The sequence below is a fragment of the Pongo abelii genome, chromosome 8 (genome assembly GCF_028885655.2).
Source record: "Pongo abelii isolate AG06213 chromosome 8, NHGRI_mPonAbe1-v2.0_pri, whole genome shotgun sequence".
In the NCBI taxonomy this organism is placed as follows: domain Eukaryota; kingdom Metazoa; phylum Chordata; class Mammalia; order Primates; family Hominidae; genus Pongo; species Pongo abelii.
This window is the reverse complement of record NC_071993.2, coordinates 131,470,420-131,496,790: the sequence shown is the minus strand read 5'-3', so window position 1 is coordinate 131,496,790 and position 26,371 is coordinate 131,470,420. Positions and strand designations below refer to the sequence as shown.

Below are 26,371 nucleotides of genomic sequence, written 5' to 3'. Positions count from 1 at the left end.
CACCACCACGTTTTAGGAAATGTTCACATTGGAGTGTGCCCTCTGTTTCCAGCTGGGCCCCTGACTGGTCATTGTGGTCTAATGGAATGTGGTGCCGGCAGCTGCCAGCGCCTGCCCTCTGAGAGGGGTGGCGAGGGGCACACAGGACCAGACTGCCCCTACTGTTGGATGACTGGGTAAGTCGCTTTCCTTCTCTGGGTCTCTGTTTTCCAAAATTTAATATACATGTGTGGGCTAAGTGAAGCCCAAGTCCCTTCCGATTCTAACATGAGGTTGTCCCGGAATATCTATTTTGTGTTCTGAATTTAATAACCGGCTGTGGAGGGCACCACAGGCAAATCTGTACTCTGAGTGGGTTGCTGCCACTCAATTATCTGACAGCAGCTGCGAACAGGTGGGCAGTGTGTTTTCCATAGGCAGCGACGACTTTTGGAGGTGGATTCAGAGGCACAACTAAGCCGCGCGGCGCATCAGGGTTCAAGGGCATGGGGCTCCCGCAGCTGTGGCTGGGGCAGAGCTGGGGCTGGTCCCTCCCTCCAGGAGCACAGGGAGGGCGGTCCAGCCTCACCTCTCTCGGCCTCCAGCCACACCCGGCCCGCGCAGTGGGGGGCCCAACAGACTTTTCCTTTTCGGGCCTCAGTCTTCTCGCTAGCAAGGGCGGACAATGACTCCTCTCGTCCCGCCAGAGGAGGCGACCGAGGGGGCTGAGCTCAGGTATAGGCCGGCGAGCTCAGGTATAGGCGAGCGCGGATCGAATCCGCGGGAGGAGCAAAGATCCTTGATGCGCGGCTGGGGGGCGGGGCGGAGGACGGGGCCCACTCGATTGGTGTCCTGCCCTCCGCCCCAGCCAATGAGCGGCGAGGGTGTCTTGGGGGCGGGGCGGAATTAGCCTTTAAGTCGCAGTGTCGCTCCGGCGTCGCTGTTGCGCTTCGTAGACTCCGCATGTGACAGGTTTTTCTCAGGCGCTGTCAGGTACCGCCCGGGCGCCGAGGTCCTGGGGCTCTGGTTTGGGCCCTGGTCGGGGTTCCCTGACAGCGGCGAGGGAGGGAGGGAGGGAGGCGGGCGGGCGCGGGGTGGCCGCGGCCCGGGTTCGGGGGATGCTGGCTGAGGGGGCGCGCTGGGCCTCGGCCAGGGAACGAGCCCCGATTCCGCGGCACGTTTACTCTGTGGGCGGCTCGGACCCGGGCGCCCTGGAGTCGCCGGCCGGCGCGCAGCTTCAGGGGGCAGGGGCGTGGCGCCCCACGGCTTGCAGGCCCGAGTCCTGGTTCCAGCCCAGAGCGGCCGACGGGCGGGCGGGCGGACGGGAGGGGCGGGAGGCAGGGAGAGGCTGAGGATGTGGCAGCTCCGCCTGCCAGACCGGGCGGAGCCGCCGCCCCCTGCGCTCGCGGCCTGTGGAGGCCAGGACTCGGCCCACTCGGCCCGGAGACCCCGAGGCGCCCCGGGGTTCCGGGGAGGAGGCCTTTGGGCACCCTTGGTTCCTGGGGTCGGCGGGGAGGCTGCGTTCTGGGGACGGGGGAGCTGTGCAGTAAACCGGTGGCCCTGGTCACGCGGCGGGGGCGCTGATGCAGCCTTGGAGGGCTGGGTCCTCCTGGCCTGCTCCTGCGCCCTGCAGATCGGCCTGCCCATCGCTCCCCTCTTCCAGCCTATGATTTTTTTTTCTCCAGCCTCTGTCGAAATAAAGAAAATTACAGAAGCAGAACCTTCCTTACAGTAACGTGCAGGTTAATTAGATGGTGGGGGATGGGGGGCAACAGGACTTTCAGCATGAAAACCTCCCGTTGGGGGCTTTTTGCAAACCCTGCTGAGCATCAGTAAATGGGCCTGGCCGGTGCCTTTCCTCGATCGCCTTCCCGGGCGGGACGGGAGGGGTCATTGTCCGCCCTTTGCTGGCGAGAGGACTGAGGCCCGAAGTCACCTGGGCACTGGCCCTGTGACCCACCGTCTCCTTTTGTCACTCTACATCTTAACTTTTTGGTGTTCAGTTTTACCTCTTAGATAAATTACGGTGATAAATTAAGGGGGAACAGAGAGTGACTTTGGAATGAAGTGGCTTTACCTTAAGAAATGACTAATGTTCAGTTTCCAAATTCTAAATTTCTCCTTCTGGGATTGAAAGGGTTTCTGTGGATAAGCTAGTTCTTTCAGTTAACCCCGGAGCTGTTCTTTAGATTGTAATCAATCGCTCTTAGCCATGTGAAATAACAATAGACTCCTTTCATTAGAATATCCTGGTTCTGTCTTTACATGAATCTTTTCATAAAAACAAGAGTTAAATTAAAAAGCTTATTTTTGGCCCAGCACGGTGGCTCACACCTGTGTAATCCCAGTACTATGGGAGGCCCAAGCAGGCGGATCACCTGAGGCCAGGAGTTTGAGACCAGCCTGGCCAACATGGTGAAACCCCTTCTCTACTAAAAATACAAAAATTAGCCAGACATCGTGGTGTGTGCCTGTAATCCCAGCTACTCGGGAGGCTGAGGCAGGAGAATTGCTTGAACCCGGGAGGCAGAGCTTGCAGTGAGTTGAGATCATGCCACTGCACTCCAGCCTGGGCGACAGACTCCGTCTCAAAAAAAAAAAAAAAAAAAAAAAGCTTATAGTTTTGGGTTTACAGTTTTTCATGGTGTTTAAGATTAGTTTTGCATCTCCCCTCCCAAAGAAAAATCCAGTATAACTTTAAATAGTAAACATTTTTAAAAGACATTTTTTCCCTCAAAGCAGCTGTCTTAATATGTATTATCCCCATAGCTTGCCTTTATTACAGTTATTTGTGTGCATATTTTATGCCCTTTAGTGAGTTCTTGAGGACCTGTCAAATCTCAAACATTTACAAATAGCGATGAATGCACGAATTTGGATGTGTGTGGAGGATGTGCTGTAGTTGACCCCAGTCCTTTCTCAGTAGTAAAACTAGTTGTTTGCCAATGATGCACTTGGCTTGAATTTTAGCCAGAATACTGATTACGTCAAAGAGACTTCTGTTGGTAGAACTCTTTTTTTTTTTTTAAAGGCCTGTACTTGTGAATGGTTACCTCAGGAAAAGTAAATATTTGTCAAAATAGCAAGAACAAATTTACTCCTCAAGTTGAATATTTTAAGTGGCTTTTGTACAACTTTACACTGACTATTCTTTTAGAGTAAGAAAATAGTTTTTAAGAGTATAGGCTAAATTAACTTCAAAATGCAGCCTTTTGTGGAAATTTTACTGTAGGTATGTTCTAATGTAGATGGATGGGCTAGATGGAGGGAGTAATGGTAGCCTGAAGGACCCTGTTAATACGTGGATAAAACCTTCAGTGTTAGAATTCTAGCTTGCCAAGAGCAATTTGTTCTCATTTCCAGGACCTGAGTATGGGCGTCAGGTAGATGCATGATAGCTGCCTGGAACACATTATTTTGACCTTTGAAGGCCATTAGATCTAATGAAGTAAACTCTTGATGAAGAGATGAGTTATTCTAGATGAGGTCAGAGAGTGAACACCCCCTCTTAGAGTTAGACTCAACTTGGTCAGGGATAGGTGATCCCATGGTCTTGATCACTTGCTACCTTGACTCCCTCAGGAGTCCTAAGTAAGACTGACCTCTTTATTTGATAAAGGCCCACAGGATGCCCAATCTGGGCTAGGTTCTAGGAATGCAAAGTGAATTGTTTTTTAAAGGAGCTTAGAGTATAGACTTATAGGCATAAAAACAAGTGGCCTGCAGTGTTAGGACCCGTTACAAGTCTGCACAGTCCCTGGGAGTCTTTAGGACAGACTTAAATAGTAAATTCTATAGGAGAGGGTGAAAAAAAAGCTAATATGGATGCTAATTATGCATAGAAAAAATAACCAAATGTTAATGGTTATCATGCAAGTGTAAAATTGCTAGTAATTTTCTTGTCTGTGTTTTCTAATTTTTTATCAACTGAAAAATGGTGTGTGTGTGTGTGTCTTTTTAAACAGTTTTAAAAAGAAATCATGGCACCGTTGATTCTGATATTTCAGAAACCGGCTAGTTTTAAGGGCAAAAGGGAACTGAGTGGCCATTTTGTGCTGGATTTGGCACAGTAACATTAACCCATTTAATCCTCAGTAACACTTCAACCTCATTTTACAAATGGGGAGATTGAAGCTCAGAAAGATGGACAGAATCACCCAGAGTTACTCTTCAGAACCACAGACAGAATTTAAAATCCCGGTCTCCAAACTTGGGATTTTCCACTTGAGTATCCTGGTTTTGAAACCTTTTTGGAAGAGGATGTTATTGATGTTGGCTATTTTTAAGTCCATCTTAATTCTGCTCTAAGATTTCTCATACAGTGCCAAGCACAGTAACTTGAACACAGAAGGTTCTTTAATAGAAATGCGTTTACAGGATTTTGATACATCATGGCGCATCCAGTTTCTGACCTTTCCCAGTTGGATTAAATATCTAGACTTCATCTTAAAAACCTTAAGAATAGCTGACCCAGTGGTGTATGCCTGTAGTCCCACCTCCTCCTGAGGCTGAGGCAGAAGGATCCCTTGAGCCCAGGTGTTCGAGGCCAACCTGGGCAACATAGCTGAGACTCCATCTGTAAGTGAAAAGAAACAAAAACCTTAAGAATGAGTATTAGTAATGTTTTGAATGATATTATTTTGTCACCAGTTATTCTTTAATAAAACTGCCTAAACCTAACAGATAAATGAATTTTTCATCCCATTTCTGTTGGAAATTAGCTGTGCAGATAACTTTTATGTAAAATAAGAATGTTGAATTTAGATAATCTCAGATATTCTTTTTTTTTTTTTTTTTTTTTTGCGACACAGTCTCGCTTTGTTGCCCAGGCTGGAGTGCTGGTGGCACAGATCATGGCTCACTGCAGCCCAGAACTCAGGGCTCAAGAGATCTTTCCACCTTAGTCTTAGTCTCCTGAGTACCTGATACTACAGGTACGCGTCGCCACACCTGGCTAATATTCATATTTTTTATAGAGACGGGGTCTCCCCATGTTGCCCAGGTGATCTTTAACTCCTGGGCTCAAGTGATCTGCCTTGGCCTCCCAAAGCACTGGGATTATAGGTGTGAGCCACCTTGCCTGGCCCTAGAAAGCTGTTACAGTTTAGAGAACCACTAAGTATTGCCTGAGTGTTTTACTGCTAATTTGATAGGCAAAAATTAATGTTCTAATTTTTTAGTTGATCAAACAATTTATTCATACTGAGCAAAGCATAAAGAGTCCAAGAAAGAAATCATACTTGAGTGTTTTAGACTTAGCAGTAGTATTTTGGGGAAGTTCCGTATAGTACAGTTAGACATTTTTGCTAGCAGCTACCTCCAGTTGGATGATTCTTATATCACTTTTGTTTTGATTGTTGGTACCCACCCCTTTGAGATAAAGTCTGATGAAAGTTATGGACCTTCTTCTTGGAAAAATATACGTCTGCATGTAGTTCTGCATTTTATTTCAGGAGATTTTGGACTCTCTGCAGACTGTCCCTTGATCTTGGGTTAAAAATCTGTATTCTAGACTGAACCGTGGGAAGAAAAAATAGTCGGTGAGTCTTTGGCAAACCGGAGTGCTGGATTTTGTTTAGCAATTGCAAATTCCTGAACATACTGGATTTACTGGGTAGTGCCAAGTTTAAAGGGAAGTAAGCCAAACTCTAAGTATTATGTTTTGCTAATTTGGCAGCTCGAATCAAGAGTGGCTGTGAGATTATACATGGTTTGACTAGTCATTGGTAGACTTCTGTTGAAACATGAATTAACTAGTCTTTTAGAAAGTAAGTATAGATGGAATAAGTATGCCTAGTTTTTGGCAACTTTCTCCTAATCATGAATTTATCTTTAAGCTTTTTTTTTTTTTCCCTTCCAGAGGTGATTCCTATGCACATGCTCTAATTTCCTTTTAATTATTAGTTTCTTTCATAGCTTAGTTTTTACTTCATGGCTTATCAGGATGCTTAATGGTAAATTGGGTACAAAGAGGTGTGTGAAGACTTGTGGAGGGGCTAGTTTTAGGGCTGGGGGTGACTGGGGAGAGTAGCCATGGCTCTGACTTATGTGATGGGGCTGCAGGGTAAACACCAGCCTGCTCAGCGATGTTTAGACTTTAACGCTCATACAAGTAACGGATTGTAGTTTGTAGTTTGACTCTCTAGTTTCTCAGTTACCTTTTGCTAACAATAGCTTTTTTGTTTGTTTGTTTTTTGAGACAAAGTTTCACTCTTGTTGCTCAGGCTGGAGTGCAATGGCGCGATCTTGGCTCACTGCAGCCTCGTCCTCTCAGGTTCAAGCGATTCTCCTGCTTCAGCCTCCTGAGTAGCTGGAATTACAGGCATGCACCACCACGCCTGGCTAATTTTGTATTTTCAGTAGAGACGGGGTTTCTCCATGTTGGTCAGGCTGGTCTCGAACTCCCAACTTCAGGTGATCCGCCTGCCTCGGCTACGGAAAGTGCTGGGATTATAGGCATGAGCCACCGCACCTGGTCAACAATACCTTTTATGCCACAATTTTTCAGGATAAGTTTTGTAGAAACAACCATCCTAGCAGAATAGATTGTTTTGTTTGGGAATCTCATATATATGTGTATGTGTGTGTGTGTGTGTGTGTGTGTGTATGTGTGTATTTATGTATGTATGTATATGTTTGGTCTAACTCAACTTGCTGTGAACACTTTAAAGCTATTATAAGTTAACATTTTTTTCCTAGTCTTTTTGCCTTTCACCTTTGTTTATGATAAATTTGACCTACAGAAGTTTTAGATATTTGTGGCTAAGTAAAAGATTTTAGGCGGGGCACAGTGGCTCACACCTTTAATTTGAAAACTTTGGGAGGCTGTGGTGGGCGGATTGCTTGAGCCTTGGAATTCAAGACCAGTCTGGGAAACACGGCAAGACCCCATCCCTACAGAAAATACAAAAGTAGCTGCGTGTCGTGGTGCGTGCCTGTAGTCCCAGCTAATGGAGAGGCTGAAGTAGGATGATTGCTTGAGCCAGGGATGTTGAAGCTGCAGTGAGCCATGATCATACCACTGCACTCCAGCCTGGGTGACAGAACAAGACCCTGTCCTCCCCACCCTCAAGAAAAAAAAAAAAAAAAAAGATTTGACTTTTTATAGTTTGGAACTTTGGTGTTAAGCACTTCGCATACCCCAGAAGTCAACTTTTTCCTCTCCACACCTATTGTTTTTATTTTAGGATGGTCCCTTTTATTTTGGTAGAAACCAAATTCTACCTTAATTGCTTCACTCTCCATATACAAGGACAAAATAGTTGTCAGTCCCTCTGTCTCCTGCCCCATGTCTAGTCTCTGGCAGTCTTCTCTGATTTGGTCTCCCTGCCTCTGGTCTCTGCCCTACAGTTGTAGCTGTCTCATAGCATCGTGCCTGATGGTATTGGACTGTGGTAGGTGCTTAACAAATACTTAGTGTTTAGCAGGTACTCAGTCAACACACAGTTCATTAGCTCTGGAAAGAGTCGCACTCTTACTGATTGGTTGATTGATTGACTGATTGACAGGGTATCACTGTGTTGCCCAGGCTGGCCTCAAACTCTTGCGCTCAAGTGATCCTCCCGCCTCAGCCTCCTGAGCAGCTGGGGGCTACAGGCACAAACCACCACACCTGACTCAAGATTCTCACTCTTTTTTTTTCTTTTATAGAGACTATGTTGCCCAGGCTGGTCTTTAACTCCTCGGCTCAAGTGATCCTCCTGTCTTGGCCTCCCAAGGTGCTGGAATTATAGATGTGAGCTACCGTGCCTGGCCATTTTTTTTTTCTTGAGACTGGGCCTTTCTCTGTGTCCCAGGTTGGATTACAGTGGCGCAATCTCAGCTCACTGCAGCCTCAACTTCCAGGCTCGAGCAATCCTCCCACCTCAGTCTCCTGAGTAGCTGGGACTACAGATACACACCACTACACCCAGCTAATTTTTCAATTTTTTGTAGTGATGGAGTCTTGCTGTGTTGCCAGGTTGGTCTCAAACTCCTGGGCTCACGTGATCCTTTGGCCTCAGCCTCCCAAAGTGCTGAGATTATAGGCATAAGCCAAGGATTCTCACTCTTAATGCATTCTCTTTTCTTTGGACAGATCTGTGGTTTTTCTACTTGAAGGACACAATGTTTTCCAAACTAGCACATTTGCAGAGGTTTGCTGTACTTAGTCGCGGAGTTCATTCTTCAGTGGCTTCTGCTACCTCTGTCGCAACTAAAAAAACAGTCCAAGGCCCTCCAACCTCTGATGACATTTTTGAAAGAGAATATAAGTATGGTGCACACAACTACCATCCTTTACCTGTAGCCCTGGAGAGAGGAAAAGGTACGTTTCAAATTAATCCATCTCTTCCCTTTTCTTGAAACCTTTTATAAAAAAACAATTGCTTCCATATTTTCGCAATATAGATTTTTCTAGATGTGTTTAATGTGTATATTGCAGACATGGTTAATTCTTCTTCTTTTTTTTTTTGAGACGGAGTCTCACTCTGTCACCCTGGGTGGAGTACAGTGGCATAATCCTGACTCACTGCAACCTCTGCCTCCCAGGTTCAAGCGATTCTTCTGCCTCAGCCTCCTGAGTAGCTGGGACTACAGGCGTGCACCACCACACCCAGCTAATTTTTGTATTTTTAGTAGAGATGGGGTTTCACCATGTTGGCCAGGCTGGTCTCAAACTCCTGACTTTGTGATCCTCCCACCTTGGCCTCCCAGAGTGCTGGGATTACAGGTGTGAGCCACCGCGCCTGGCCAGTTAATTCATTTACTGAGTGTCTAGTGCTGCTGTGTTAGGTGCTATGGAGGCTTCAAAGAGGAACCATTGTCTTTGTCATGTAGACCTTACCAAGAGGGAATGCAAGAGAAATAAGGAAAGTACTGTCATATTGCTGTCATTTTTTTCTTTTAACTTTTATTTTGGCATAATTTTAGACTTAAGAAAAGTTGTAACAAGTAGTACTGACATTTTCCTTTTATTCTGCCCCCAGATTTTCCAAGTGCTAACTTTTTACTGCTTTGGTCTTAGTGTGTTCACTCCCTTCTCTTCTCCCCCTCCCATGCCTGCATATTCTACATTGTTTTCTGGACTGTTTTGAGAGGAAGTTGCAAACATGACATCTCTTCTTTTTTTTTTTGAGACGGAATGTTGCTTTGTCGCCCAGGCTGGAGTGCAATGGTGCGATCTCGGCTCACCGCAACCTCTACCTCTCCGGTTCAAGTGATTCTCCTGCCTCAGCCTCCTGAGTAGCTGGGACTACAGGCCCATGCCACCACGTCCAGCTAATTTTTGTATTTTTAGTAGAGACAGGGTTTCATCTTGTTGGCCAGGCTGGTCTTGAACTCCTGACCTCAGGTGATCCACCCACCTCAGCCTCCCAAAGTGCTGGATTACAGGCGTGAGCCACCGCGCCCCGCCACATGACATCTCTTTACCCATAAATACTTAGTGTGTCTTTCCAATAACGCAATGACTTTTTGAGATAGGGTCTCATTCTGTTGCCCAGGCTGGAGTTCAGTGGTGTGATCATGGCTCACTGCAGCCTGGAACTCCCGGCTTCAGGTGATTTTCCCACCTCAGCTTCCCAAGTAGCTGGGACTACAGGTGTGCCCTACCATGCCTGGCTTATTTTTTGTAGAGATTAGATTTTGCCATGTTGCCCAGGGTGATCTTGAACTCCTGGTCTCAAGTGATCCTACCACCTCAGCCTCCCACAGTGCTGGGATTGCAGGTGTGAGCCACCGTGCCCAGCTGACTTTCTCTTTTATAACCATAGAGTAATTGTAAAAATCAAGAACTTAACACTGGTACAGCACCATTAGTCTAGAGACCTAATCCAGATGTCATTTGTTCTCTTTTATATCAAAAGAAAAACCTCTGATGAGTTGCATTCAGTTGTCATGTCTAGTCTTCTTTAACCCAGAACAGTTCCTCAATCCTTGGTTGTCTTGGTCTTCTTTCCCTTTGTATTAAGTATCTCATGGGGACAGAGTGTAAAACTCTGTAAATATCCAGTTACTCATGAACTTTTACTCACAATTTCAGCATCCACTAATGATTCTTGCCTGAATAAATGATTACTGTGGTAGTTGCCAAATGGTGATTTAATCTACAATTTGGAATAAATAACAGCCTTAACCAAATAAAACCAAAGTTTATTACTTAGCTTTGTACCAGAAAATGACAACATAAGGGTATCACACATTTTGGCCATTTGCTTGTATTTTATTTGGTACCAGTACTATAGACATATCTTCTTTTGAACTATTGAAAATCTGTTTCATATTACATGACATGGCAAACTTGTTTTTTCTTTCCCACTAGCAAAGTGTGAGAGTGCCAATTTCTTCAGATCCTTGTCAAAGTTGTTTTTTTAGTTATAACCATCCCAGGGAGTGTGAGATGGTATGTCATTGTGGTTTTAACTTGCATTTTCCTAATGATTAGTGATGTTGAACATCTTTTCATGTGTTTCTTGCCATTTGTATATCTTCTTTGAAGAAATAGCTATTCAAGTCTTTCCCCATTTTTTAAATTGGGTTGTTTGTCCTTTTGAAATTGAGTTGTAAGAGTTCTGGATATTAGATCCTTATCAGACACATGATTTACAAATATTTTTTTTTCCATCCTAAGGGTTATTATAGTCTACTTCTCATGATTTTTGTCTGTTATGTGTAACTTCTGCTTTTTTATTTTTAAATTTTATTTATTTTATTTTATTTTATTTATAGGCAGGATCTTGCTCTGGTGCCCAGGCTGGAGTGCAGTGGCACAATCTCGACTCACTGCATCCTCTACCTCCCAGGCTCAAGCAATCCTCCCACCTCAGCCTCTGTAACTGGGACCATATGCGCGCACTACCATGCCCAGCATTTTTCTGTAGAGTCAGGGATTTTGCCGTGTTGTCCAGGCTGATCTGGAACTCCTGGGCTCAAGCAATCCCTGCCTTGGTCTCCCAAAGTGCTAGGATTACAGGCGTGAGCCACGGCTCCCTGCCTAACTTCTGCTTTTAAATTCTAATTTTGGATCCTAAATCTTAGAATTAGATAAAGGTTTTACTCTAGAGTTTATAACCTTTTTGTGTTATTTTTGTTAAATGTGTATTTTGAAGCTGGGCAGATAAAATACAATTCTTAGTAATTCCTTACAAACCAAAGTTTATTATGCCTGAGCTAAAACAAGCTTTAACTACAAATATATATTAAATAGAGGTTCATATATAGGCATTCAGAGGGCTTGCTAGCATTCTTAATTTTTGGACTTTATGCCGTATAGTAATTGTCTAAAATTATTTTCCTTTCTTATGTATTTTAGGTATTTACTTATGGGATGTAGAAGGCAGAAAATATTTTGACTTCCTGAGTTCTTACAGTGCTGTCAACCAAGGGCATTGTCACCCCAAGATTGTGAATGCTCTGAAGAGTCAAGTGGACAAATTGACCTTAACATCTAGAGCTTTCTATAATAACGTACTTGGTGAATATGAGGAGTATATTACTAAACTTTTCAACTACCACAAAGTTCTTCCTATGAATACAGGTAAAACATTTCCTTTTTTTGTTAAATACCCTCAAAAATAATCTTTTTATATTTTGATAGTTTAACATTTTAAAAAATCTGAACATTTTTCTCTCCTGATAGGAGTGGAGGCTGGAGAGACTGCCTGTAAACTAGCTCGTAAGTGGGGCTATACCGTGAAGGGCATTCAGAAATACAAAGCAAAGATTATTTTTGCAGGTATGTGAAATTAAATATTAACTTCTATGATTGAAACATACAATATAATTTACTGTGGCCAGGCATGGTGGCTCATGCCTGTAATCCTAGCACTTTGGGAGGCCAAGGCAGGAGGATTCTTTGAGCCCTGGAGTTCAAGACCAGCCTTCTGGGCAACATAGGGAGACCCTGTCTCTATTATAAAAAAAAAAAAAAAAAAAAAAAAATATATATATATATATATATATATATATATATATATACACACACACACACACACACACACATTTATATATTTTATACATATATAAATTATACATGTATATATTTTATACATATATAAATTATACATGTATATATTTTATACATATATAAATTATACATGTATATATTTTATACATATATAAATTATATATGTATAAATATATGTATAAATATGTATATATATGTATAAATTTACTGTTTTAATTTGCTGATGAAATACTTGTAATATGTTTTGCCCGGTACATGATACGTATTTGCTGAATGTTTCATAAAAATTTATGAGGGATTTCCTCTTCTTGGGATTATTTCTTCATATATGGGATTTTTCTTTCTGAACTCCCTATTCCTCTCATTTGCCTGTCAGATTTTTTTCATAGCAGTTATCCAGTTAATTAGATAGTCTTACTGGTGGAGGGTTTGTGTTGGGTGCTGGGGTTGGGTGAAGTTAGTGTGGGGCCGTGGCCTACATAGACTGTGGTTTGAATCTTGATATTGGAGATCCTGTTGTGCCATGTTCCTCTTAGAAGCTGTTGAAAAGAGGAGGCTTGGAGTTGCCCTTGTTAGGCTTCTGGGACTGGATGAAAGGAATAACTTGAATTTTGGTTAGGGAGACTAGCAATTAATTGAGAAGATGTAGTTTGATTGTTGGGTTCTTTATATGATATTCAAATGAGAGGTTCTGACTTGTTTTTTAAGCTTTATTTTTTTTAAAAAACAAGTATGTGTAGATTTGTCACTATAATGGTCAAAGTTCATTCTTGTGATAGTTGAAATCATTAAATATTCTGCCTTGTGAACACATGCAGTTAAATGATAAACCCCATAACATAATAGAATCCAGAGTTCAACCGAAGGCCAGAGGTGATTGGTATTTGAGGGTATTCCCAAAGAAGAAATCTTTGCAAAACTCTGTAACTTGCCATTTAAAAATCTTGTGCTTTCATTGTAGGACAACATAACTGTCTCTTGCAAACAAAAATGGTGTTTCTGGTGATTTTCATTCTTATAGACTGTGTCCAGTCTCTTTCTTAATAGCAAAGGGTGCAAAGATGTTTTCACCTGAGTATTGAAAGAAGCTGGTGAGTCAGTGGGGTGGAGAGACAGAGGAAGACTGTCCCTAACTGTAAGTCCTTTATACTTGCAGGGTAAGTGACTGAGGATGAGGTTCCTGAGGCTAGGCAGGGGAGAGCAAATAGGCTAATGGTCTAATCAATGCATTTCTTCTTAAACAAACCTAGTCAAAATCAATGTGCTATTGTTTGTGGACAAGTGAAAGAAGAGATTACTTGTAGGTAAGGGATGCTGGTGAAAGAGGCTTTGCAAGAACAGTATTTAGAAACGAGATGAAGCCAAAATACGATAATCCAGCACTGATTAATTGAGTTGCTGCTGGCAGAAGTGGTGAGAAGATAAAAACATGATGTCACAAACTCCCAACCTCTCTGTTATTTTACATGGTGTCTTTCCTTCTTGAATGTAACCCTCTCTGAAATTATCCAGCTCACTTGCTTTACTGGTTTATGTTAGGTGTTTTCTCCCTGCTAGAAAGGAAGCTCCCTGAGGATAGGGATCTTGCCAGTTGTGATCATGCTCCCTGAGGATAGGGATCTTGCCAGTTGTGATCATGATCTATTTCCCAACTTTTTTTTTTTTTTTTTTTTTGAGACGGAGTTTCACTCTTGTCACCTAGTCTGCAGTCTGGCTCACTGTAACCTCCACCTCCAGGGTTCAAGTGATTCTCCTGCCTCAGCCTCCTGTGTAGCTGGGATTACAGGCGCCCACCACCACGCCCAGCTAATTTTTGTATTTTTAATAGAGACAGGGTTTCACCATGTTAACCAGGCTGGTCTTGAACTCCTGACCTCAGGTGTTCTGCCTGCCTCGGTCTCCCAAAGTGCTGGGATTACAGGCGTGAGCCACTGCACCCAGCTTCCCCAACATCTTTATTATTATTATTATTTTTTTATTTTTTGAGACAGAGTCTTGCTCTGTCACCCAGGCTGGAGTGCAGAGGTGCGATCTCAGCTCACAGCAACCTCTGCTTCCTGGGTTCAAGCGATTCTTGTGTCTTAGCCTGCTGTGAGTAGCTGGGACTACAGGTGTGCACCACCATGCCCGGCTAATTTTTGTATTTTTAGTAGAGATGGAGTTTCACCATGTTGGTCAGGCTGGTCTTGAACTCCTGACCTCAGGCGATCTAGCCGCCTTGGCCTCCCAAAGTGCAGGGATTACATAAGTGAGCCACTGTGCCCGGCCTATTCCCCAACATCTAAAACAATGCCTGACATAGTAGATCCTCAGTCACCTTTATTAATGGATAAAAAATGTTCCAGCAGAAAGGGAGACGTCTGTCATTTAGCATCATAAAGGATTATAATATCAAGGAAGGTAAAATGGAAACGTGTTTGGATTGCTTGAGGATCTTTTCTCCAAATGAAATTGGAAATGTATGCTGTTGTTAGCCTGCAGTATTGGAGTTTTTAAAGGAAAACCACTAATTGTCTATGAAGGATATTCTTTCTCATATCACTATCATAAATGCACCTTCTCTAGAAAACACGCACTCAAGACCTCAATTGTTAGGGCTTGGTATTGGGTTGGGGATTATTGAAAGAAAAGTAAGTTATCTATCTTCAGGGGCTATATATTCCAGTCAAGAGGCTCAGTAGAGAGAAATGCCTAAAATAGGAATTACAAGGCCAGACCTAGTGGCCTTGTGTCATAGGAGCCATGGTGTTTAATATCAGACTTGGTTTTAAAAATTGAAAGCCCACCGAAGGTGCACTAAAGCAAGCCCTTGATTTATTTTTTGAGTCAAACTTCTTGTGGTATTTTGCGGGGATAGTGCTTATTGAATTTTGGGTTTCTTTGAAATAATCACTGTTTGTTTCTCCTTTGTAGCTGGAAACTTCTGGGGTAGGACGTTGTCTGCTATCTCCAGTTCCACAGACCCAACCAGTTATGATGGTTTTGGACCATTTATGCCAGGATTCGACATCATTCCCTATAATGATCTGCCTGCACTGGAGGTATTTCACTAGCGTCATAGTGCTCAGCTCATTGGGAATAGAAATTAAAGCTGTTGAATATATGAATTAAAAGTACATTATATGACAGTAATGCAAATTTATCTCACTTAAGTTAAGCCACGATTTCAGACTTGTTCTCAGTAGCGATCAATTAGTTTCCAACGCAGAGAAAGCTGAGTTCTGTGATCTACTCTGTACAGCCAGTCAACTACTTTAGATGTGTGTCCTTCATAACAGTTAACTTGGGTATACCTGCTTACTTACTAGGTGAAATTTCTGTTTTTAGCTAGCTTTTTAAAGTTATGAAGTGGAAGACTTTTTAAGAAAGCCTTAAGTTGGCTTTAAAAGGCTATTTACTTTAGATTTAATTTAAGTAATTAATTTCTTTTTTTGAGACAGAGTCTGACTCTATCACCCAGGCTGGAGCGCAGTGGCACAATCTCGTCTCACTGCGAACTCCGCTTCCTGGGTTCAAGTGAACCTCCTGCCTCAGCCTCCCAAGTAGCTGGAACCACAGGCACACACCACCACACCCAACTAACTTTTCTATTTTCTTTAGAGACATGGTTTTGCTATGTTGGCCAGGCTGGTCTCGAACACTTGACCTCAAGTGATCTGCCCATCTTGGCCTCCCAAGGTGCTGGGGTGACAGGCATGAGCCACTGTGCCCAGCCAGATTTAATTTAGGTACATTTGTGTATTAGAAAACAGGCTGGGCATGGTGGTATGTGCCTGTGATCCCAGTGCTTTGGGAGGCCAGGGCTGGAGGAGCACTTTGTGTTCAGGAGTTCAAGACTAGCCTGGGCAGCATTGGGAGAGCCTGTCTCTACAAAAAAATTTAAAAATCAAGGTCAGGCGCAGTGGCTCACGCCTGTAATCGCAGCACTTTGGGAGGCCGAGGCAGGCAGATTGCTTGAGGTCAGGAGTCGAGACCAGCCTGGCCAACAGTGAAACCAGAGACAGTGGTGAAACCCTGTCTCTACTAAAAATACAAAAAAAATTAATTGGGCGTGGTGGTGTGCGCCTGTAATCCCAGCTACTTGGGAGGCTGAGGCAGGGGAATTGCTGGAACCCAGGAGGCAGAGGCTGCAGTAAGCCAAGATCGTGCCACTGCACTCCAGCCTGGGTGACAGAGTGAGACTCCATCTCCAAAAAAAAAAAAAAAAAAAAAACCAAAATAAATAAAAAATTAGCTGGGCATGGTGCGCAGCTACTTGGCAGGCTGAGGCAGGAGGATCACCTTGAGCCCAGGAGTTTGAGACTTTAGTGGGCCATGTTTGTGCCGCTATACTCCAGCCTGGGCAACAGAATGAGGCAAAAAAGGAAATGTAGGCTAGTGTAACTTAAAGGTGAGTTATTTGGAGCTTCTGATAATTAAATGGCAGTGAATTTGAAGTCTTCCACTTCAAATTCTTGTGAAGTCAGAATTTACGTTAGTGCAAAAACTTGATTTGCATACTTAATAGAAAATATGTGTGGTATATGCTTTCAGATTTCCAAGTGTGGTAGAAAGAAAGTTATTAAAACTTATTCCTGTTTCTTCTGTAGCGTGCTCTTCAGGATCCAAATGTGGCTGCGTTCATGGTAGAACCAATTCAGGGTGAAGCAGGCGTTGTTGTTCCGGATCCAGGCTACCTAATGGGAGTGCGAGAGCTCTGCACCAGGCACCAGGTTGTCACGTTAGCTGTTTGTGATAAGGCTGAATGTCGAGTTAGCTGTTTGTGATAAGGCTGAATGGGCTCCTCCCCAACTCCTCTCTGAATTCTGCTGATTGGATAAATGCAAAGATTAAATTACTTTCCACTAGAGGGCGATGGCATTCTAAGAGCTTAAGTACTTTCTAGTGCTTAGAAACCTGCACAGAAGCTGACTTTTTCCTGTCTCTGGCCTTGTCCTGGGCCCTGTGCAGAACTGCAGACCTGGCCTTAACAGCGTTTCCTTCCTCGCTGCTCTAAGAGCCTTTCACTATGAGCCCCCGCAAGCCCTTTGTTGTATTCTCTCCTCCTTTCCCCCAGGGCTAATGGTAGTGTATTTTGTTTACCATTTGAGAGTTCCTGTCACATATTAAATGTTTGTGGAATAAACAAATGAATTAATTTGTTCCCAGAGGGTAGTTAGGTCCAGAAAAGCCATACAAAACCCTCACCTTTGCATCAGCACCTTTTCACTATGTAGAGCAGGGCAGAATGGGCCTCTAGGGAGATAGTGGCCTGACAAAGGAAATAGTTTTTGAGTCTACAGAATTCTCATAGGATACTCTTGAAATTGTGTGTATGGTTAAAACATTTTTACAAATCCGAGGGCACATCAGAATTACACATTTATTGTTGGCGGGGGGGACAGTGAAATAAAGATGGCTATTTTCCCTGTGGAAACGAAAGTGATCACTAATAGGGTTATGTTTTTTTCCCCAATAGGTTCTGTTTATTGCTGATGAAATACAGACAGGATTGGCCAGAACTGGTAGATGGCTGGCTGTTGATTATGAAAATGTCAGACCTGATATAGTCCTCCTTGGAAAGGCCCTTTCTGGGGGCTTATACCCTGTAAGTTTCATGTCCCCCCTCTTTCCATTTCCTACTCTTTTAAAATATACCCCTAAAGTATTTATACATCAACTGATTGTGACAATAATGCCTTTCAGATGGTTTGATTTTACCAAGTGTGCTGTAGGCCACCTGGAATATCTGTAATAAAAACATTTAAGGGACCAGTGTGTGACCCACTTACTTATTGCCTGAAGAATTGAGTGTGCCTTGGAATTTGCTATGACATTGGATTTGGGTGGAAACAGTTTACCCTCAAAGGACTCCTGTAGACTCCTGTCCTTTTTTCCAGTGTTCAGAAGCATGGCATATTACTAATTGTTTAAAACCATGACTGGTGAACATAGAGACTGAAAAAAATTAATGTTTGTTGTAGTTCATGTCTTGGGTTTGCCTTTCAGAGCCAGTAATTGTTACTGCATCAGAGGTGTCTGAAGTATAGATGTTTTTGCTGAATAGACAAAACTTTTGCTAAAAAGAATGCTCAGCTTTGTTTTTTAAGCATTTAAACAAAGCATTTCATCTCGACGTTGGAAGGGATTGTGAAATTATATCATTGCAGAAATAGCTTTTCTCTTTTAGTTGCAAAATTATATTGTTTTGTGCCATTGAAGTGTACCTAAAGTATTTGTAACGTTTTAGGGTATGACTAAGTCATTAGGTCGTTACCGGTAGTTAGGTTGGCAGATGTAAACTCTTTCATTGACGTCATTAAGTATCAGCTTCTTGGCCGGGTGTGGTGGCTCATGCCTGCAATCCCAGCACTTTGGGAGGCTGAGGCAGGCAGATCACCTGAGGTCATGAGTTCGAGACCAGCCTGGCCAACATGGTGAAACCATCTCTACTAAAACTACAAAAAAGAAAAAAAAAAAAGCATGTGTGGTGTGGTGGTGGGCGCCTGTAATCCTAGCTACTTGGGAGGCTGAGGCAGGAGAATTGCTTGAGCCCGGGAGGCAGAGATTGCAGTGAGCTGAGATCACGCCACTGCACTCAAGCCTGGCTGACAGCGAGACTCTGGGGAAAAGGATGCTTAGTAGAATGCTTAGTGCTGAGAAATGACATGGTGAATTGACTGTCTTTCAGGTGTCTGCAGTGCTGTGTGATGATGACATAATGCTGACCATTAAGCCAGGGGAGCATGGGTCCACATATGGTGGCAATCCACTAGGCTGCCGAGTGGCCATCGCAGCCCTTGAGGTAAAGACTGATACAGCCATACGGTGTCTAGTCTTTAAAGCAATGTTGAAGTGATTTTTAATTTGGGCCCACTGGTATAATAAGAAATTCAATAAGAATCCCAAATATTAGAAAACATGAAGTATAGAGGAAAAATTTTAGGAACAAGATATTCTCAAAAAGTAATTTAAACTTGGCCTAGTAGACTGGATTTCCTCCGTGGGCTTCGTGAGTTCACAGTCACCTGGCGCTTTGGGTTCTTCAGCCTTGGCTGGCCCTCACAGAACTCTCAACTGTGACCCACCTACCAGCCCTGTCTTTTTGCTTAGCAAGCAAGTCTTCTTTTAAGTGTGGATTTATAATATTTTCAGGCTGATTTTTTTAAGTGCCTGCTGAAGGCATACAATTATTATGTAATCTCTGGGGATAGATCTTTGTGAGGGGGGAAGAAACTATTGCAGTTTAGGAATTACATTTCGTCCATTGATGTATTCAATTAATGACAGTATGTGAGTTGCATTAAATAAACTTTAATCCCTATTTTGCCATGAATGATTGGCAATAGATTTGTGATGAAAGCAAGGCTCTGAGCTAGTGTGTGTTTCATTAGAAATTAATACAGGCTTTGAAAAATAGCAATGAAAGTTAAGTTCCTTTGGTCTTTTATCTAGTCATGTTTTTCCTGTGTTTACAGTCCCTGTTGTCCTCCAAAGAACAACAAAAAAAGGACAGTCTTAACATTTGTATAATTTTTCTTTAAACGTAGGTTTTAGAAGAAGAAAACCTTGCTGAAAATGCAGACAAATTGGGCCTTATCTTGAGAAATGAACTCATGAAGCTACCTTCTGATGTTGTAACTGCCATAAGAGGAAAAGGATTATTAAACGCTATTGTCATTAAAGAAACCAAAGGTATGGAGATAAAACATTTCCTCAAGATAATTTTTTAAGGAAGACCTAAAATACACTTGGTATTTTATTTTATTTATTTATTTATTTTTCGAGATGGAGTCTTGCTCTGTCTCCCAGGCTGCAGTGCTGTGGCACGATCTTGGCTCACTGCAACCTCTGCCTCCTGGGTTCAAGCAATTCTCTGCCTCAGCCTCCTGAGTAGCTGGGATTACAGGCACCTGTCACCACGCCCGGCTAATTTTTGTATTTTTAATAGAGACGGGGTTTCCTCATGTTGGCCAGGCTGATCTCGAACTCCTGACCTCGTGATCTGCCTGCCTTGGCCTCCCAAAGTGCTGGGATTACAGGCGTGAGCCACTGCGCCCGGCCACACTTTTTTTTTTTTTTTTTTTTAAGATGGAGTCTTGCTCTGTTGCCAGGCTGGAGTGCAATGGCGCCATCTCGGCTCACTGCAACTTCCGACACCCTGGTTCAAGCGATTGTCTTGCCTCAGCCTCCCGAGTAGCTGGTATTACAGGCATGTGCCAACATGCCCAGCTAATTTTTGTATTTTTGGTAGAGACGGGGTTTCACCATGTTGGCCAGGATGGTCTCGATCTCCTGACCTTGTGATCTGCCCACGTCAGCCTCTGAAAGTGCTGAGATGACAGGCATGAGCCACTGCTCCTGGCCACACTTGGTATTTTAATTGGTTGTTGGGATGTTCTGTTTGAAACTGCTGACTGACATAATGACCAAACCTTTTAGACAGATTATTGTCTGATTTATAATTACATTAAGAGTATAAAAAATATAGCTCTTTTCTAAATGAAGGCACATTTAACCAATTTGACCCTTGTTCCTTTAAGACACTTATTTTTCTGCCTTAAGTTAGTCATGCAGTATTTAGAGAGTTCAAGTTTTTTTGTTGGTGAGTCTGGACTTGAAAGTGTCCTCTTTGCTATCCTTCCCTCCCTCCCTTTGATGCTTTGTGTCAGTAGAGGTTATAGGAACAGCAGAAATAATGATATGAATGACAGTTATGGGGTCAATAATAAAAATAATGCTGGCTGTCGCTTAATTGGGTGTTAGATGTTTTAGTACATCCTTTGTAACCCTTAGGTGTTCCTTGCTGGATTTTCTTGTGATAACTCTTCCTTTTAAAGCAACGATTCCAACCTCCCAACCTTGGCTGCACTTAAAGAATCACCTGAGGGGCCAGGCGTGGTGGCTTATGCCTGTAATCCCAGCACTTTGGGAGGCCGAGATGGGCGGATCACGAGGTTAGGAGATCGAGACCATCCTGGCTAATGCAGTGAAACCCCATCTGTACTAAAAATACAAAGAAATAGCCGGGCGAGGTGGTGGGCGCCTGTAGTCCCAGCTACTCAGGAGGCTGAGGCAGGAGAATCGCTTGAACCTGGGAGGTGGAGCTTGCAGTGAGCTGAGATCGTGCCACTGCACTCCAGCCTGGGCGGCAGAGTGAGACTCTGTCTCAAAAAAAAAAAAAAAAATAATAAAATAAGAAGAATCACCTGGGGAGCTTCTTAAAAAAATGAGTCAAAGCCTGGCCTTACCCCAGGGATTCTGATTTGACGTATCTGGGACGGGGCACAGGCATTAGCAATAGCCTTTAAGGTGATTCTGATGTGCAGCCAGGTTGAGAATCGCTGCTATAAAATGTGGAGCTCAGGAAGCGAGTCCCTTTTTGGAATGTGTAGTGTTCACTGGGTTTTGAGTATTGCCCATTTTATGTCAGTTAATCATCTGTATCATACCCAAGTGCTTTTTTTTCTTTTTTAGAATTTTATTTATTTTATTTTTTGAGACAAAGCCTTGCTCTGTTGGGCTGGAGTGTCTGTCGCCAGGCTGGAGTACAGTGGCATGATCTTGGCTCACTGCGACCTCCACTTCCTGGGTTCAAGCGATTCTCCTGCCTCAGCCTCCTGAGTAGCTGGGACTACAGGCGTGTGCCATACCACGCCCGGCTAATTTTTGTATTTTTCGTAGAGATGGGGTTTTACCATGTTGGCCAGGATGGTCTCGATCTCTTGACCTCGTGATCTGCCCACCTTGGCCTCCCAAAGTGCTGGGATTACAGGTGTGAGCCACTGCACCAAGCCCATACCCAAGTTCTTTTGCATTAGTTCCTTGTGTGATTAATACAGCAGCCTTAGCACATTTTTTGTTTTTTTTTTGGCTTGGTCTTTTTCATTTATGAAAAACTATGATATGTCTAATCATATCATTCAAACCTAGTTATGTGCTTGCTGAAAAGTGAAGAGTAACTTCATTTTTAGGAGTAAAAACAAAGCAAGCTTGCAGCTCCAAGCTTCCCTTTTTTTTTTGAGACGGCGTCTTGCTCTGTCACCAGGCTGGAGTGCAGTGGCGTGATCTCCGCTCACTGCAGCCTCCGCCTCCTGGGTTCAAGCGATTCTCCTGCCTCAGTCTCCCGAGTAGCTGGGACTACAGGTGCGCACCATGATGCCCAGCTAATTTTTGTATTTTTAGTAGAGACGGATTTCATCATGTTGGCCAGGATGGTTTCAATCTCTTGACCTCATGATCCGCCCACCTCGGCCTCCCAAAGTGCTGGGATTATAGGCATAAGCCACCGCTCCCAGTCCAAGCTTCCCTTACTTGAGCAAGTTCTGTTAATTTTGTTTTGCCAGGCTGCACTTTGCCCATACATATGGCAAGGGATGTTTAAACATTTATCTTTGAGCATGTACGTTTTACTATTTTTCTTTAGATTGTGATGCTTGGAAGGTGTGTCTACGACTTCGAGATAATGGACTTCTGGCCAAGCCAACCCATGGCGACATTATCAGGTTGTCGCCTCCGCTGGTGATCAAGGAGGATGAGCTTCGAGAGTCCATTGAAATTATTAACAAGACCATCTTGTCTTTCTGAGGGTAGCCAGCTGTTTTCAGTGGTCCCTGGGAGCCAGCTGGAGACAGGTGGTCCTGTAAAAGCTTTGTTCCTAATGCGGGCACATTCCACTCCCATGAGTCTTCAAAAACTTTTTTTTTGAATATATTTTTTTCAGTTGATACATGATAGAACAACGTTTATGAACCTGCCGTTTGCTTTGTAACGTAACTAAGATAATGTAATGGCATCTATATTCAGTTGAAGTGTTTTGATGTGCATGTGTACTTCCTAAGGTGAAATGCATCTATATACAGGCAGCCTCTAAATCAAGTCCTTCAGTATAATTGATATGTGTTTTTATAATTTCCTCACTGGTATAAGTGTTTCATATTTGAAAAAGTTATCTCTGGGTATTGCATAAAAGGCTTCATCTTATAAAGTGAAATCGTTATTGAATTTTAGGAAGGATTAATGGTTAAGTGTATATAAAATACTAATATTAAGTAAACTTCATATTGGCCAACACCAGGGTTGTATTCTATGGATGTCATTATTTTGAATTAAGAATTAGTGTTTAACATTCCTAAATTGTTTTGAGTGCTTGATTATAATTTGTAAAAAATGTTTATTTTCAATATTTCTTTAAATTTAAAATAAAGCTTATATTTCAAATGTCTGTTTTGTGATGAGTATTAACCTTAAAAGGAAGAAGCTGAGGCAAAATTAATATAGAATGTTTAGGTGGGCCAAGGTTGGGGACTGCAGCTTGGGACAGACACACTTCCAGGTTGCCCTGGAGAGTGCTCCAGAGAACATTTTTTAAAGAAAAAAGGATAGATCAGCTGCTCTTACACCCTCTACTGACACAAGGTGAAGGGGTGATTACAAAAGTTGTTTATCAGGAATTCTCATTGGCTTACAGAACTAACCTTGGTTAGTGATTGGCTGTATGCTATTGAACTATAGGGTATATGGCATTTGATAGATACTTGGCTTCAAGAGGTAATTATATAGCTTGGGAGAGAGTGACCTGACTACGGTTTCATTCTATCACCTCTCTGGGCCTGATAATTTAGTTTTTATTTTTTGAGGTGGAGTCTCTCTCTGTCGCCCAGGCTGCAGTGTGGTGGCGCGATCTCAGCTCACTGCAACCTCTGCCTTCTGGGCTCACATGATTCTCCTGTCTCAGCCTCCCCAATAGCTGGGATTACAGGTGTGCACCACCACACCCAGCTAATTTTAGTATTTTTAGTAAAGATAGGGTTTCATTAAGTTGACCAGGCTGGTCTTGAATTCCTGGCCTCAGGTGATCCCCCTGACTTGGCCTCCTAAAGTGCTGGGATTACAGGCATCAGCCCCCGTGCCTTGCCTGGGCCTGATAATTTAAAGGTGCTCACGTTCTTCAGATACAAGATTTCTTTATTCCCCATGTCACTATGCTATTACTGCAGTGTTATCAGTTACATTTTTTTTTTTTTTGAGACGGAGTCTTGCTGCCCAGGCTGAAGTACAGTGGCGCAATCTCAGCTCACTGCAAACTCTGCCTCCTGTGTTCACGCCATTCTCCTGCCTCAGCCTCCTCAGTAGCTAGGACTACAAACGCCCACCACCACGCCCGGCTAATTTTTTGTATTTTTAGTAGAGACGGGGTTTCACTGTGTTAGCTAGGATGGTCTTGATCTCCTGACCTTGTGATACACCTGCCTCGGCCTCCCAAAGTGCTGGGATTACAGGCGTGAGCCACTGCGCCCAGCCTATCCGTTACATTTTTAAGCTTTTTGAGACTTATTTATTCCATATGTTTTCTTTTTTTTCTATTCTTTTTTTTTTTTTTTTTTTTTTTGAGACAGAGTCTTGCTCTGTTGCCTAGGCTGGAGTGCAATGGCGCGATCTCAGCTCACTGCAACCTCTGCCTCCCAGGTTCAAACGATTTTTGTGCCTCAGCCTCCTGAGTAGCTGGGACAATAGGCCTGCACCACCATGCCCGGCTAATTTTTGTATTTTTAGTACAGATGGGGTTTCACCATGTTGGTCAGGCTGGTCTCGAGCTCCTGACCTCAGGTGATCCACCCGCCTCGGCCTCCTAAAGTGCTGGGATTACAGGCGTGAGCCACTGTGCCCAGCATATTCCTTGTGTTTTCTAAGAGCATTTCAACTCTGATCTACAGAAAACTAGAAGTTATAAAAAGAATACATCTAAAAGATATGTCTCTTATACTTCCCTTTCAAAGTAGCGCGTTCTCTGTGCATATACTAATATTTATCATTTTTTTAGTTATCCTTTTTGTATGTGGTGTTTTGCAACTTTCTTTTTCTTTTTTCTTTTTCTCTTTTTTTTTTTTTTTTTTTTTTACCTGAACAGAGTATTTTGGATGTTTTTCCATGTCTCTGTCTCAAATAACTAGTATTTCATCATATGTGGGTATACAGTAATTTCGTCTCCTATTGGGACCATTTGACTTGAATAAAGCTTGTGACCACTTCATATCTTTTCACAATGGTGCAAAAGTGCACAGTGTCTCTATGGAGTAAATCCCTAGAAGTGACTTGCTTTTCAAAGAGAAAAAACTTCTCAAGTTAACTGTGTCACATTGCTCCCTGCCTCCCCCAGGTTCTAAAAAGTTACCTCTTAGCAGTATGAGAGTTGAGTCTTTGGTACTCTGTCAGGGTAGTGTTCTGTCACTGAATGACTACGTTTAAATGAGTGAGCAGTTACTGGGAAGCCGCCTCATACCAATTACAACTGGGGTGGCACCCAGGCCAGGTAAGCTCTCCAGGGCATTCAAGTTTGAGAACCTGTCTTAGGAATCTTATTAAGATGCAGATTTTTGTTTTGGAGACATAGTCTCACTGTCACCTAGGTTGGAGTGAAGTGGTATGAGCTCGGTTCACTGCAACTTCCACCTCCCAGGCTCAAGCGATTCTCCCACTTCAACCTCTCTACTAGCTGGGACCATGGCCCTGTGCCACCAGATTTGGCTAATTTTTTTGTATTTTTGGTAGAGACAGGGTTTTGCCATGTTTCCCAGGGTGGTCTTGAACTCCTTAGTTCAAGTGGTCCACCTGCCTCGGTCTCCCAAAGTGCTGGGATTATAGGTGTGAACCACAGTGCCCAGCCTTAAGATGCAGATTCTAATTCAGTCTCTCTGTGTGTGTGTGTGTGTGTGTGTGTGTGTGTGTGTATGTGTGTGTGTGTGTGTACTGGAGATTCCACATTTGCAGGTTGCCTTAGGGCATACTATTATTATGATGAGTCAGTTTAATTTGCATTCAGCTATTCTCACCAGAGATGACCTTAGGGCCAGGTGATTTTTAACATAACTATCTTCCTGCTAAATTCTTTGAAGGCTTTAAAAGTCGGAGAGGACCCAGAGGTAGGAAAGCACAGGGAGTTGTGGAGAGGGTGGCTAATGACGATGAGGGCCTTGGGTAATTTGGGCTTAATTTGGTGAGCAGTGGCCTCATTGAAGAAAGGGGTTGAATCAGGGGCGTGGCGTGATCCTATTAGAAAATCCTAGGCTGGGTGCGGTGGCTCATGCCTGTAATCCCAGCACTTTGGGAGGCTGAGGCAGGCAAATCACCTGAGGTCGGGAGTTTGAGACCAGCCTGACCAACATGGAGAAACCCCGTCTCTACTAAAAATACAAAAAATTAGCCAGGCGTGGTGGTGCATTCCTGTAATCCCACCTACTCGGGAGGCTGAGGCAGGAGAATCACTTGAACCCAGAAGGCGGAGGTTGCAGTGATCAGAGATCACGCCATTGCGCTCCAGCCTGGGCAACAGAGCGAAACTCTGTCTCAAAAAAGAAACAAACAAAAGAAAATCCTTTCTGACTGAGGGTTTAGGGCTTACTCATGCAGTACACACTGGTTGTAGGGCCTCAGGGCCTATGTCCAGTGGTGAACAGGTGAGCAGGAACC

General features: G+C 43.3%; 1 protein-coding gene across 5 annotated transcripts; it reads left to right on the top strand.

Moving 5' to 3' along the window:
* The first annotated feature begins 872 nt into the window (after nt 1–872).
* On the top strand, nt 873–23,126 carry OAT (ornithine aminotransferase). Of its 5 annotated transcripts, none has more exons than XM_024253049.3 (11): nt 873–972; nt 5,433–5,519; nt 8,057–8,284; nt 11,270–11,494; nt 11,597–11,692; nt 14,837–14,964; nt 16,513–16,635; nt 17,382–17,510; nt 18,594–18,707; nt 19,453–19,597; nt 22,329–23,122. In XM_024253049.3, exons 3-11 carry the CDS (start codon nt 8,086–8,088, stop codon nt 22,487–22,489), a joined length of 1,320 nt encoding a protein of 439 aa, XP_024108817.3. In that variant the 5' UTR covers nt 873–972; nt 5,433–5,519; nt 8,057–8,085; the 3' UTR covers nt 22,490–23,122.
* Nucleotides 23,127–26,371: the final 3,245 nt, after the last annotated feature.

Coding starts and splice junctions, on each gene's coding strand:
- OAT (XM_024253049.3), top strand. CDS start 8,086: ATGTTTTCCAAACTAGCACATTTGCAGAGGTTTGCTGTACTTAGTCGC. Junction 8,285..11,269: donor AGCCCTGGAGAGAGGAAAAG/GTACGTTTCAAA, acceptor TATGTATTTTAG/GTATTTACTTATGGGATGTA. Junction 11,693..14,836: donor AGCAAAGATTATTTTTGCAG/GTATGTGAAATT, acceptor TCTCCTTTGTAG/CTGGAAACTTCTGGGGTAGG.